At 46.0% G+C, this 15601-nt stretch overlaps 1 protein-coding gene across 8 annotated transcripts in view; it reads right to left on the bottom strand.

Annotated features, from left to right (window-relative positions):
* The window catches only part of DDC (dopa decarboxylase), a 68086-nt gene that overhangs the window by 38624 nt on the left and 13861 nt on the right, over positions 1 to 15601 (bottom strand). For 7 of the 8 annotated variants that reach the window (XM_057731821.1, XM_057731822.1, XM_057731818.1 and 4 more), the window contains 3 exons: positions 15019 to 15138; positions 7073 to 7207; positions 4642 to 4785 (listed from right to left, as the gene is read on the bottom strand). In XM_057731821.1, the coding sequence (XP_057587804.1) occupies positions 4642 to 4785; positions 7073 to 7207; positions 15019 to 15138 (399 nt within the window). The other variant, XM_057731825.1, reaches the window with a different exon arrangement.

Below are 15601 nucleotides of genomic sequence, written 5' to 3'. Positions count from 1 at the left end.
CCTAAAGATAACATCAAATTTAATAGCAAAAAACTAAATACATTTCACTTAACACTGGGAAGAAAGTAAGAATGCCCACTCTCATCACTGCTATACAAATAGTACTGGAAATTCTATCCAGTGCAAAAAGGCAAGAAAAAGAAACAAAAGGGATATAGGTCAGAAAGGAAGAAATAAAGCTATACCTATTTGCACATGATATAATTATCTAGATAGAAACCCCCAAGAAATCCATTAAAAAAAAAAAAACCCTCCTAGTTCAGCAGGATTACAGCATACAGGATCAACATACAAAAATTAATTTTATTTCTGTAAGCTATGATAAACACATGGACACCAAAATTAAACATCCGATACCATTTACAATTGCTCAAAAAAAGAATTCTGTAGGTGTAAGTCTAGCAAAACATGTATAGGCTTATATGATGAAAAAAATTAGATTTAAATAATCAGACATCATGTCATGGCTTGAAAGACAACATAGTAAAGATTTTAATTACCATATAAGGCAAAGGGAAAACCTCAAAAGAAATTTTTAAAAAATAGTTTTAACTCAATGAAAATGAAAATACAATTATTGAAATGTGTGGAATGCAGTGAAAATAATGCTTAGAGGGAATTTTATAGCATTAAATGCATACATACACTAGAAAAGAAAGGAAATTTTAAATTTATAATGTGGGCTTACACCTTAGGAAACTAGAAAACACAGAGCAAATTAAATCCAAAGGAGCTAAAAGGAAAGAAATAAGAATTAGAGTCGATATCAATGAAATCAGAGACAGGAAATCAATAGAGAGAATCCATGAAACCAAATGCTGGTACTTTGAAACGATCCATAAAATTGATAAACATCTAACTAGGTTAACTAAGAACAAAGAGAGGATACAAGTTACTAATATTAGAAATAAAAGAAGGAACATCACTACCGGTCCCATGGATGGTAAAAGGATAATAAAAGAATATGATAAATAACTCTATGCCCACAAATTGGAAAACCTGAATGAAACGGATCAATTCCTTGAAAGACACAATCTACAAAAACTCACATACAGACAAACATGTGAGACCCTCTCACTAGGCCTGTGCCACGCTCCAGTGCTTGTGTCCCCGGCGCCTCCTCAAAACCCCTTAGTATAAGAGGCGGGGATTTTGGAAGGCGCTTAGGTCATGAGGGTGGGGCCCTCAAGAACAGGATTAGTGCTTCTGTAAAGGAGACCCCACAGAGCTCCCTCGCCCCTTCCTCCATATGAGGACATGGCAGGAAGTCTGCCATCTGCACCCAAGAGGGGGTCCTCACTGGAGCCCACGCTGGTGCCCTGATCTCAGACTTCCTGCCTCCAGAAACGTGGGTATAAATTTCTGCTGTTGACAAGGCACTGTCTGCAGGATTTTGTTACAGCAGCCTGAACAGCCTAAGGTGGCCTGTATCTATTAAAGAAGTAAAGTCAGTAAATTAATAGCCTTCCAAATCAGGAAGCAACAGGCCCAGTTGGGTTCACTGGTAAAATCCTCCAAACATTTAAGAAAGGAATTACACCAGATACAGGAAACAAACTAGTGGTTACGAGTGGGGGAAGGGAAGTGGGGAGGGGCATGATGGGGTAGAGGATTAAGAGGTACAAACTACTGTGTGTAAAATAGATAAGCAACAAGGATACATGTGCAGCACAGGGAATGAAATCCACTATATGGTAATAAATTTTAATGGAGTATAACCTGTAAAAATGCTGAATCACTATGGCATACACCTGGCACTCATATAATATTGTAAATCAGCTATATTTCAGTTAAAAAGAGAAAGAAATTAAACAAATTCTCTATACAGGCTCTTCCAGAACATTGAAGAAAATGGAATGTTCCCTAACTCATTCTGTGAGGCCAGCCTTACCCTAGTTCCAAAATCAGATGAAGGCATTACAAGAAAGAACTATAGACAAATATCTCATGGATATAGATATGAAAATTCTCAACAAAATATTAGCAAACTGAATTCAATAATATATAAAAAATAACAACCAAGTGGGATTTATTCCAGGTATGCAAGTCTGATTCAGCATTGAAAATCAAGTAATATGACCTATCATATCAGAAGGCTAAACAAGAAAAAAAATCACATGATCATATCAATAGATACAGGAAAAGTATTTAACAAAATCCTGCATTCATTTATAATAAAAAAAAATTCTTAGCAAATTTAGGATTAGAGCGGAACTTCCTCAGCTTGATAAAGAATATCTATTAAAAACCTGACCTCATACTTAATAGTGAGAAACTGGAGGATTCCCTGGTAAGATCAGAAACATGGCAAGGATATCTGCTTTCACCACTCCTATTCAACACGCTGCTGGGAATTCTAGCTTTACAATAAAACAAGAAAAGGGACTAAAAGAGGTACAGATTGGGAGGGAAAAATGAAACTACCTTGGTTTGAAAATGACATGATTGTACAGAAATCCTCCCCCCGCAAAAAAGCAAAACCAAAATCAAACCCAAAACCTCCTGAAACTAATAAACAATTATAACAAGATAGAGAATAAAGGAAAATATGCAAAAGTCAACTGCAATAAAAAAAATTTGAGTTTGAAATTAAAACACAATGCCATGTACATTAACACCAAATAAGAGAGAGAGAAATGCTTAGGTAAAAATCTAACAAAATATGTATAAGATCTATATGAGGAAAACTACAAAACTGATGAAAGAAGTAAAAAAAAAAACTAAATAAATGGAAAAATATTCTATGTACATGGATTGGAAGACTCCATATTGTCAAGATTTCAGTACTTCCTAACTTGATCTATATATTCCATGCAATCTCATTCAAAATGCCAGCCAATCACATTATGGCTATTGACAAACCAAGTCTAAAGCTTATAGAGAGAAGCAAAAGACCCCGAATACCCAACACTATATATATATATATTGAGCCCAGACCCCTGGGCCCTGGCAGTGAAAGCACTGAGTCCTAACTACTGGACTGCCAGGGAATTCCCTACCCAACACAACACTGTAGGAGATGAACAAAGTCAGAGGACTGACACTACCTGACTGCAAGACTTACTATAAAGCTACAGTAATCAAGACAGTGTAGCACTGGGGAAAGAATAGACAAATAGATCAATGGAACAGAATAGAGAGCCCAGAAATAGACACACACAAATATGGTCACCTGATCTTTAACAAAGGAGCAAAGGCAATTTAATGGGGAAAGGAGAGTCTTTTCAACAAATAGTGCTGGGACAACTGGACATCCACATACAAAAAAACAAACAAACAAAAACTTGGGTTTGGACACAGGCCTTACACGCTTTACAAAAACCAGCTCAAAATGGATCAGAGACCTAAATGTAAAATGTAAAACTATAAAACTCCTAGAAGATAACATTGGAGAAAATCTAGAACATCTTGGGTTTTGTGATGAGTTTTCAGGTACCAATGACATACTCCATGAAAAAAAAATTGATGAGATGGACTCCGTTAAATATAAAAACTTCTTTGTGATAGATACATCAGAGAAGGAAAGTATACAAAGAAATCTTAAAACTCAACCATCCGAATCTTGTTGATGTCTCTACAATTATTTTTTTATGTTCCTGATTCCCCTGGGAATTCCTCGAATCAAGATCAAATTGTGTATAAAATCATACCTCCCATGCCTCTCCCAGCAATACGTGTTAGGTATTCAATAAATGGTGCTATATTTGAATTGATCAAAATAATTTTTGGGATAAAAAAGTTTGTCTCAACGATTATCTCTTAAAAAGTAGAGGAAGTTATTAACACATGGACTCTAGAGTCTGTTGGACCTAGATCGCTCTACAACTAGGAAGGACCCAGATACTGACAGGTGTGCCTTGAAGCACGGAATCCTGGGTGCACAGCAGAATCTGGAAGTTGCTGTGAAGCGTCTCCAACTGGCCCCGTCCCCAAAGAGGCTGGAGCAGGCCCTGGACATCAGCATTCTTCAGAGCTCCCCAGGTGACCCCAAAGTGCAGCCAGATGACCCCACGGGGCCATGATCACAACCTTTTAGCTGCCATCACATCTGACATCCCAGTACAGACACAGGATGATGCTGTGACCACACCAGGCATGAGAGCTTCCAGGCTCCAGTAGTAACAGTGACTGTTTCTTCCCCACTGGAAAAAGCCCATCCATGCACAAGAAAATTGGCTATTTGGCTAGTTAGATATTCTCATTATATCCTATTTAATTGTATTTTAATTAGTCACTGCTTGTTTGCAACACATCTCTCGCAAACGATGCCTCTTAGTATCTACTGAGGACAGGGATCTAGGGGGAAAATGTGTCATTTTTAATAGGGCTCACTCAGATGTCCGTCATGTATCTACCGCTTCAAGGGAACTCCCTGTGGTGTCATTTCTAACAGGAAGCAGAAGCAAGTGTTCTCAGTGTAGCAGCGTCCTCTAGGCTGGGTTCTCTGCTTACTCACTTCTGAGATTCACACAAGCAGAAGGAAAAATAAATGGAGTTTCGATTCAGCCGCCCTCAAGGAGAGGCGGGCTGACCTGGGTACCGCCGGGCCTGTGACCACCGCAGCAGCCTGGAAAGTGGTCCTGCCACCTCGGGCCCACCCCGGCAGGGCCCAGACACCCCCGTGGGACCACAGGAACTTACAAAGAATGGAATCAGGCCGGCGGCCTTGTCTCTCTCCAGGGCCTCCTGCAGGGCGGAAGCGCGCATGGTAAACTTGCCATCGGAAGGGATTGCTCTTAATTTCACTCCACCAATCAAGCCAGCTCTCTCCACTGAGGAGTGTGCCTGCAAGAGGGAGAACGTGGGGGTTAGACGCTGCAGCAGCTGCCGGCGCTTCTGCGAGGCTCTCTCCAAAGCACAGGGAGGCAGAACCCCCCCGCCCCCTTCCCTGCACCTTCAGGCCTGGAGCTGTTTCAGGCCTGAGGAACCTGCTTCCCAGTTTAATACTCAGACTCTAAGAGAGCAAAGTGCTGAGCAGTATTGGGGGTGCTTTTCATCCACTGGTTTGAATTCTAGCGAAGCAGTGAGTGTGCCCATTTGAAAGCACAGATGGGAAAATAACAGGTAATGATGTGTACCTAATCAGGGCCCTTAATAGGCTCCTGTTCCTACTCTTTTCACCTGAGGCTCTTAAATCGCCTGTGAAATGTATGACAGTTCTCGGAAGTAGTTCTCGTGGTTTGTGTGCCCTCTTTAACCTCAGATGAGGAGTGAGGTGATCAGCTTATAAATTTATAACCAGCACCCTGACCCCACGTGCCCGGGGGCTAGGGCTCGCCTGAAATGCAGATTCCACTTAGGATGAGGTGACAGGAGGTGACTGTCCCAGAGGCCACATCCCTGCCCACTCCCTCCCTGCCCATCCTGCTTCCCTAACTCCTACAGGTTTCCCTGGAGAGCACCCCTCAATAAACGGTGAACCCCTAAAGCCCCGCATCGGGCCCTGCTCCTGGGGAACCTGCCTGAGAGCCACAGGAGAACTGAGCCCTAGAGCCCACGGCCGTTCAGTGGATGTAAGGAACCCACCTGACTCCCGTCATCTAGGAGGGTACTAGCCACGCACCATCCTTGGGAGCATCTAGAAAACGCCACAGATCACTTCTCTAGGGCAAAATTCCCTCACAGAAACCCTGTTGGGAAAGGCTACCCCCTAACGTTCACAGCAACATATCTCAACATAGATTCATTGAGCACCTAGACATTCATTTTTTAAGTCTTTAAAATGTCTTTCTGGGAAACAAGGGAGACGTAAATAGAAGTGAGTAGTTTCTTTTGTGCTCAGGCAGCTCCGGTGCCTGGAGTTAGAACACACACAGAGAGAGACGATCCTCTTGATTAAGCAGCAAAATACGGGTGTTGTGCTGATTTGAGGCTACATGTATTTATTACCTAGAACAAAGTTGTCACAGCTGAAATGTCTGGCTTGAGAAATTCATTACAAATATTATGTTGGCAAAGCTCAATCAGCTATTCCTTGTAGGACCAAATCCTTCGGTGGTACCATTTTTTGCAGGGGCACCCTCTTGTCTACAGTTTCACTCATGGAGCTAGTGCTCAATGCTCTTTCCTTCTCACACAATTTGGTTTTGGTTTTGTTTTTCACCTCTTTCAAGTGGGCTGGTCATTGGATTGAACATACACTAGATGCGCCTGCGTGCAGGGTTCTCTAAAGCTTGCAAAGCACCTCTGTGTCCCGCATCTTCATGCAGCCTGCTGGCTGGCGGAGCAGCAGTACCAGGGGCAGGCGCCTTCGTTCCTTTCTGATGGTTTAAAAAAGGCTCAGAGAACTGACGTGATTGGCTCGAGATCACAGAATTTAAAATAGCAGACCTGGGATGTGAGCCCAGGTCTTTGAGCCCATGTCCTGTGTGTGTCTCCACACTGCTCTGAAGGTGGCCAGATGACATCAACACAAGCTGGTGCGGGGGGAGGGTCACGGTGACCTCATGTCACATTTATTTTATTTTCTTTCTTTTTTAAATTGAATTGAACAGATTCTTTTTTAAAATAATTAATTAATTAATTAATTATATTTATTTATTTATTGGCTGCATTGGGTCTGTTGCTGCACACGGGCTTTCTCTAGTTATGGCGAACGGGGGTTACTCCTCATTGTGGTGCTCGGGCTTCTCAGTGCAGTGGCTTCTTTTGTTGTGGAGCACAGGCTCTAGTTATGTGGGCTTCAGTAGTTGTGGCAAGTGGGCTCAGTAGTTGTGGCTCGAGGGCTCTAGAACACAGGCTCATTTGTTGTGGCACACGGGCTCAGTTGCTCCGCAGCATGTGGAATCTTCCCGGACCAGAGATTAAACCTGTGTCCCCTGCATTGGCAGGTGGATTCTTAAGCACTACGCCACCAGGGAAGTCCACATTTGTTTTATTTTCAACTTGACCTACTAAGTTCCCACCTGCAGCCCACACCTTGTTTTTAGCACAGGTCTCTATCTTAGTGCTACCTGAGGGACTGTTCTTGGATTGGAAATGATGCTGTATGGCTTGGTTGGGTTTTGACTTGATACCACACAAACCAGTCTGCTCTGGGAGACCCGATGGGACTCTGGGCCACCACACCCACCTGGTCAGACGCATAGGCCACCAGCTTCCCCATGACGGCGGCCTGTGTCAGCCCTGGGGAGGCAGCCTGCAGGCGTCGCGTCACTTTGGTCCGAGCGGCCAGCAGGGCCACCAGTGTGGCTTCACTGGCACTTCCCTAAATCAAAGAAAAGGTTGAAATGAGCTTCCAAGTGCAGCCAGGGAATCACCTCTAAACTTGGGAGATGCAATTTGGGGTCCCCATATTTTCTTAAAAGATGCATCTAAAATTGCCAAGTTCACTCTACTGTGCATGGGAAAAGGCTGCACCCCTGTGACTGCCACTTCCGCTCTTATCATTTCAGCGTTGCTTTGTCTGTGTTTCATAAAATAACCACCAGCACGTCTGAGCACTCAGCACGTACCAGGCATTGCCAGGCCCACTTCGCAGGCACCTTCCCACAGACTCCTCCCTGTCTGGCCAGGAGGTGCTGATCCATTACCCCCAGAGGAAGAGGAGATGGGGCCCAGGGCACAGCTCTCAGCCCAGCACAGCAACTTGGACAGATAAATCTGTATGCTTTTATGAATGGCTACATCTTTTTTGAGACTCAGAAATTGCCTTGGAGGATTTTCCTCAGTCACTAATGTTACAGGCTGGTGCCCAAATTTCATGTATTGAAGCCCTAATTTCATGTGTTGAAGCCTAACCTGAGAATATGACCATATTTGGAGACAAAGTCTTTAGAGATCACTAACTTAGTGCTCTTTAGAGGGGGCTCTGATCCAGCCTGGCTGATGTCCTTATAAGAAGAGGAGCTGAGGACACACACATGCACAGGCAGAGGAGAGGCTGCATGAGGACGCAGGGAGGAGACAGCTGCCTGCCAGCCCAGGAGAGCGGCCTCCAGGGATACCAGCCCTGTTGCCACCTTGACCTCAGACATCCAGCTTCCAGACTGTGAGACAATCAGTGTCTGCTGTTTAAGCTGCCCCGTCTGCGGTTCTTTGTTGTGGCAGCTGTAACAAGCTAACACAACTAATATCAACAACTTACTTTGGCAAAGTAGCCAAGAAGGATGCAAAACCCACTCCTCTGAGGGTGGGATGGGGTAAGAGAGAATATGGATACAGCACCCATCCTGTCAGCCCATCGAATGTGCAAAATCATCCCATTTTTAAGTTTATCATCTTCAGGTGGGAAACCTCCGCTCGGAGAGGGTATGCAACTTGCTCCAAATCAGCAGCTGATGAGTGGTGTGGTTAGGAGGGAGCTCACACCTGTCCAGCTGGGACCTCCCCGCATTTATAAGCAATTTTCCTGTTCCCCCAGCTCATGATCACAGAGTCTTAGTAGATCCTGGAAGAAACCACGAGCTGAACAGTATTACCATTAGAAAGAAAAAATTGTAAAGGTAGAGTTCTGTTGACTATGAGAAGAAGATGTATAAGATTTGAGAGTTTTACAGAGAAATATACAATAAAATAAAGAGGTTAACCTCTCTTGTCCTCCTTTCATTGATCCTGATTTCCTATTTTTTTTTTATTGTTTCAATGCTTTTACTTTTTCTTCTAAGCCAATGTATATCCATCAGGAAGATGGGTGAAAATTTTTTTAATTTTTTAAAAAATTTTGGCTGCATTGGGTCTTCTAGTTGTGGTGAGTGGGGACTACTCCATTGAGGTGCATGGGCTTCTCAGGGCAGTGTCTTCTCTTGTTGTGGAGTGTGGGCTCTAGGTGCACGGGCTTTAGTAGTTGTGGCATGTGGGCTCAGTAGTTGTGGTTCAAGGGCTTAGTTGCTCCACAGTATGTGGGATCTTCCCAGACCAGGGATCAAACCTGTGTCCCCTGCATTAACAGGTGGATTCTTAACCACTGCACCACCAAGAAAGTCCCAGACAGGTGAAATTTAAAGATATTTACTCATAGTTCTGTTTAGCTGTGTAGCTATAATGCATGGACTTATATATACACATATGTTATCCTCTCAATTCAGCCTCTAAAATGGGTTTTACATTTTCTTCTGGTCACATTTTCACTGGCAATGATTTTAGACATGGATTTAGACCACGTGGTTTTAGATACAGCTAAAGAAACAGCTGGCAAAGCTAAATCAGCTACGGCAAGAAATCCAAGCCCCCCGAGGGCCGGCTCTGGACCTCACATGCGCCCCTCCCCCACCCCGTGACTGCTTTCCTCCCGTGTCCACATCTCCCGCGTCAGGGACCTGTCTACAGCCTTCTTCATCCTCACCTGACGTGGAACGTGAAAGCTCATTGAAAGGTACAGTGGGACGGGAATTCTCGACTCCCCTCGCACTCCCCTGGGAGTGCAGCCCCTCCTTGATGCCACCTTCTGTCTGCAGGCTTGGATCTCTCATCACCCCGCAACGTCCACGCTCCTCTGAACCACACTCTAAGGAAAGGTTTGAGTCGACACAGTAGTTCATTGTGGGTTTTCCTTTGGGCTCTGTTCATGTCTTGAAAGAAAACTCCCCGTCTCCAGGCAACAAAAAATGATTTTTGAAAAAAATGCCCAACAATTGCTTATATGTGGAATCAAAAAAGGGGGGGTACAAATTAACTTATTTACAAAACAGAAGTAGAGTCACAGATGTAGAAAACAAACTTACGGTCACCAGGTGGGGAGTAGGGGAGGGATAAATTGGGAGATTGGGATTGACATGTACACACTACTATGTATAAAATAGATAACTAATAAGAACCTACTGTACAGCACAGGGAACTCGACTCAGTACTCTGTAATGACCTATATGGGAAAAGAATCTAAAAAAGAATGGATATATGTGTACATGTATAACCGATTCACTTTGCTGTATACCTGAAACTAACAAAACATTGTGAATCAACTCTACTCCAGGAAAAATTTAAAAGTGAAAAAGGAGTAAAGAAAATGTGAGATATATATGCATAATATAAAATGTATTCATATATATTTTTCAGCCTTAATAAAAAGAAGGAAACCTTGTCATTTGTAAGAACATGGATAAACCTGGAGGGCATTATGCTACGTGAAATAAGCCAGAGAGAGCAAAGCAAATACTGTGTGGTATCACTTATATGTGGAATTAGAAAACATTAAGAAAATATTGACAGGGATAGTTATAGCTGAAAGGGTCATTACACATTTATAAAAGAAGGTTCACTAAATATAGTAAGCATTAAGGAGAAGTGTGGATGAGAAGTGGAAACAGAACCTCGAGAACAACAACAAAAAGTGCCCGATGAAATAACTGTCAGCCAAGCACCCACAAGTGCCACGGCTCGGGGCGGCCGGCATGGCTTGGTGACCGGGGCAGGAGGGTGAGTGGGTCTCCCGGCCTCTGCGGGAAGCAGATCTGGGCCGAGGGAGGGGCAGGGACGGCTGCTATTGCTCCGAGAGCAGTAATGATACCTTTGCTTTCCTGCCACAGACAAAGGTTGCCATGGCAAGGCCACTAAGAGGCAGAAAGAAGTGCGGTGTGCGCGGATGCTGTGAGCAGAAACATCCTTTCATCTTCTGGGTTTTCAAGTGTCACCCCACACATGGCGGGAAACGGGCTTTTCTTCCATGGGAGATTTCAAACCCAATTAAGAGACCATTTTCATGGCCCCGTTTGTCCAGCTCAAAGGATGATTTGCCATTTGACGCAGACGCCCATCACAGCCGACGCCTGGCAGCTGTGATTACGGCTCTGAGGGGCCAGCATCCCCTGCATCCGGCCCCCCCACCCCAGCCGTCACCAGGCTCAGGCACTCCAGGACCTCACAAATTGCAGACAATCAGCCTTGTCTGTGGGAAGGGAGGGCTTCCTGCCTCACATGCGGACACGATCAGCTGCTCCCCTCCAGGGAACTGGTTGGACGGGGCTCAGAGGAGGACCGTATTGAGTCCTGGGCTTAGAAATGTCAGGATTATTCCCAGACAAATGCCAGGGCCTCTGCTTTTCCAGAAAGTGGGGTTGTCTTTAAAGGAAAAGGTAATTTAAAGATGGAGCCCGCGGCAGCATGCCCACCCAAGCAGAGGGTCTGGGACAGGCGGCTGGGACACCCTGGGGTCCAGCTCACACGTGCATCAGCCTTGCCTCTAACTAGCTTGGGCCCTGGGGCCCCATGCACCAAGTTCCTGGGCCTTGGTTTCCTCATCTGTGAAAAAGATTGTTGATAATCCAGTCAAGCCTCATAAATATTTGGAGGTTGAAAAATGAGTACATAAAACATAAGAAATAAAGCTAAAACACAGCCTAGCTCAGAGTGCGTGTTCAGGACAAACTAGCTATTATTATAATACACACACCTTGGATGGTGGGGTATTTGTAAGATTTTTGAGAAGTATCAAATGAGAGGAATCAGCTTGGGCTGCTGAAAAAGAACTGAACGTGAAATTGTTTTAGTTATAATCTCCAGTGACCCAGAAAAACTTTTTATTTTTGTTTGGCTTTAATTTTGGTGGAGCACGGGTGGTGAATATGGACTCAAGCAGGGGAGCCCCAGCAGAAAGCTTCTTAGGAGACTGTTGACCTTCATCCTAAAGGGTGTCCTTTGGAATATGATTTATAAGAGGGAAAGATGTGACACGATATATATACTGTATCTCCTACTTATATAAATTGTGACACATCATAGAAAATCATGCAATAATAATAGTCTCAAAGACTAGTTAAACAATGGGAAATGCTCACAATAAAGTAGTAAGTAAAACACCACACAGAAAATCTGTGTGATATATTGCATTATCCCCACTTATTTTATATATCCCCATTTATATTACGTACACACACATATACGCACACACACAGAGGTATTAAAATAACACTGAGAGGAAGCTGCTCCCAAATGTTTCTGCATGTCTTTCATTTTTCTAATGCATGTCTAATTTTCATAAGTAGAAGGGAGATGACACTTTTAATAACAGAACCAACACTGACATCAAAGGCAATTGATTGGCAATGTGGAAAATGGAGACGACTATGGAAAGAAAATCATGAGAAATTCCCCCAAAACACAGAGGGGAAAAATGACAAAAAAGGGGGGGACATTTCAAAAGGAAGCTAGAAATTTATGGAAGAGGTGCCCAATCCGTGGAAAACTGAAGCTCCTGAAAAACAGAGTAGAAGTGGCCCAGAGACAAGGACTAAATTATAGTGGAAGAAGAACGTCCCCGAGTGGGGGGGAAGAGCTGAGTCTCAGATTAATAGGGCTTCCCAGATGCTGGGGGCAGATGCAAGATGAACAGCACAAGTGGGAAAAGTAGATCCTGGCAAAATGTGTGGAATCATAAAGAAAACGTAAGTCTACCACAAAGGTCCAGGCTGTCATGAGCTGTCAGATCACCCCCAGGCCCGGAATTGAGTTGAACAGAATTCAACACAAAGGCCCCCGTCACAGCCCCCTCTACTGCTCTTACTGCGGCCACTTTCTGTTCTGTCTACCCCCTGGGCTCTGCTCTCTGTTGGCAGTGACACCCCAGAGCATCAGGACCAATGTGCTGGGGACTGGAAAGCTGCCGACACCCCCTCAGGGTGAGATGCAGCTGATGGAGGGAGTAGACGGGGGCTGTGTGCAGCTGCCCCCTCCCCAAGGCTGGAAGTGGCTTGGAACTTAGCTCTCTGTGTGTGGTTTCTCCAAGGTTGCCAGGGTGCATCACCTCTGAGCAGCAGAAAACTGTCCAGGGTGGCTGAAGTGTTTGCCCTTGCGAGAAAAATCATTGTTGCTGCTACATCGAAGTCCCGTTCACAGCATCGTATTGAAGCTTTGCTTACCCACGGCTAACACTTCGTCCTCATCAGCCTCACTCAGCATCACTGGTGTAGGAGGGAGAGTGCTGCGACCAAGGAGGGGGAGGCAGGAGGGGACAGAGGCAGTGGGACTGATTCACCCCAAGTGACACAGCAATTATCCTCTCATCAGTCCTGCTAATAAACAGTGATGCTCTCAACCAGAGTCATTTATGACGTGAGAGCATCTTTCCAGCCCAACCCCAAGCCATGATGTGATTCATCAGAGCCCTGGCAGAAACCATTGGGCCCCAATCGACCTGACAGAGGGAGAATTCTTCTCCGGCTTCAGCAGGGACCCTGCAGCAAGCCCATTCAATCTGTTTTTCCTAGAGAATCTGCCAACATCATCATAACAAACATCTTCACAACCACCCACAACCCCTACCTGCCAGAATGATTCACAGCCAACTTCGTTATCAAAACCCGGGTCCTGACCATCTCTTTTATGAATCCTAGCATCCTAGCCAGGACTCCGATACGACCAACCTATAGCATATCCCTTATGAAAAAAACCATCTACCATTAACACCTGCCCTGTGCTGACGGGTCTCACTACCCGTCATCACATCAGGCGTCCCACCACGAACATAAGAAAGAGGTCTGACGGAAGAGTTACTTTGAGAGAATAAACGGGCCATGGGTCACAGAGAGGTCACGGCACAAGGCCTGTTTATCAAAGGGCATGTCAGCATCTCTGCATCACAATGATTGCTTAGTCCTGGGCTTTCCTAGGACTTGTTGAGTCTGAATCTGTGGGGGGAGAGTGGGACTCCCTCCGTGATCCTGACCCATACTGGCTGCGTTCGGGAGAAGAAGGGCTCCTGAAGATGGCATGCTTTCATCCTGGAAGCCTTGACTCTCCACCTTACACAGAAGAGGGACCTTGCCAACGTGATTAAGTTAAGAACCTTGGCAGGAGGGAAGGGGGGATTATCTTGGATCATCTGCATGGACCCGATCTAATCTCATGGATCCTGAAAAGTGAAGAACCTTTGTCATCTACGGTCAGAGGGACACGTGGCCATGAAAGAAGGGTCAGAGAGATGGAACACAGCTGCCTTGAAGACAGAGGAGGTGCCGTGGCCCAGGAATGCGGGAAGCTTCTAGAAACTAGAAAAGGCAAGCACAGACCCTCCAAGGTGTCAACCCTGACTGTAGCCCAGTAAGATCCATGTCGGACCCCCAACCTACAGAACTGTAAGATAATAGGTTTGTCAGAAAATTAACACATGGGAGTTTAAAACCTTGGTTGGCTGAGCAGCCACAGGCTGGAGACTGGGGCTCGCCTCTTATCTCATTGGGGAACTCCAGCAGGTGACCTCACACTGAGGCACCCAGGCCTCAGGTCTCCTCGTCGAGTGAACACAATCACAGCTGCCGTGACTGATTCTCAGAGCCTTCGAGAAATGGTCTCTGAAAACAGAAATTCCCTTTTCTCTAAAGTAAAGGGTGCTTTCCCCCGGGAGGGCGGTGGGTTTAATAGCATCCCTCTTCCCTGCTAGGAAAGAAAAACACCAAGAAGTCCAAGTTTTCTTAGTGGCATTTGTGCTGCAGACATTCTACTGTGCCTGTCCCCTGATGTGCCCTCTGCACACAGCCACTCGTAAAGGTACGCGTCAGGTGAAGAGGATGAACTCATTCGCCGCATAGAAAAGGCAGCGTCTCTAGGTGAGCGGTGGGTTCCCACAGGTGCAGCCCTCTCTAGAAGCCCCTGCAGCAGGTGCTCACAGCTGCCACAGAGGATGGTCCTGAGTGGGGGGTCTGATGGGTGTGGGCTCAGACCCCGGCCCTAGAGCTTAGCCGCCAGCAACCGATGGGCAAGTTCCCCGACTGCTCCGAGCCTATTTCCTCGCCTGTGAAATGGGAATCTTAACACGGCCCCTAATCAGAGTGTTGCTGTGAGAATTGAGTCCAGGCCTGGGAAGTGCTCCGGCACGTGGGCGGGCAACGGGGACCACACTGATCTCCACTGCTGCTGTCTTCATTTCTACGCACCAGCGAAGCGACAGTCACTCTTCTGTGCACCGTAAGCAGGGGCCTGGCCCAGGGGCCCAAAGGCAAATCGAGAGCTTTCCTAAGGCTCAGCTCTGCCTATTCTGCAGAAGAAACATCAGGGCACAGGAAGCTGGAGGGCCTCTAGCCCACCTGCCGCTGTTGCCCTTGGCGGAGCCCGTGCACCCCAGAAGCTGGGCCCGCCCCGCTGCCTTACCTGGATCACACCACCCCCTTCTCCCGCTTTCCCAGCCAGGAACACCTCGGGCAGCTGCAGCATCTTCCCAAGCCAGTCCATCATCACGGTCTCCAGCTCCGTGCACGCTGGGCTGGCGGCCTGTGGGCGGGAGGAAAGGATGAACCAGAGGCTGGCGGCCCTCAGCTTCCCACCAGCCTGGGATCAAGAGTGTGACAAACGGGGAAACTTCCTTACTCCCCTCACTTTGAGAGATTGGTTTAGCAAAAGGGTTTAAACATTTTCAAAAGGTCTGTCCTTGAGTGTGAATCCCTTTGAAGGTAGGTTCTCCTATCACGGATTTCCTGGAGAAGCAGTGGCAGAGGCTGGACCCCTCCCCCAAGCAGCCCCAAGGCATCACCGAGGATCACTGGGGGGACCTAGGTGCTGGGAGCTGGCACACATGATCTTCCATTTCCCTCTGGCACCTGGAGAACCACGGAGGGAGCCACACTCCCTGGGGCCCAGGTTGGCCACTGGAAGTACAAGTTCACTGCCTGCAGGGGTTTACATGTCTCTACCTGCCTCACCCACAGGCTCGGGTCCCTGGTGACATCACCTCCAC

Source organism: Hippopotamus amphibius, chromosome 4 (genome assembly GCF_030028045.1).
Source record: "Hippopotamus amphibius kiboko isolate mHipAmp2 chromosome 4, mHipAmp2.hap2, whole genome shotgun sequence".
Taxonomy (NCBI): Eukaryota; Metazoa; Chordata; class Mammalia; order Artiodactyla; family Hippopotamidae; genus Hippopotamus; species Hippopotamus amphibius.
This window is presented reverse-complemented; position numbering and strand designations above follow the sequence as displayed.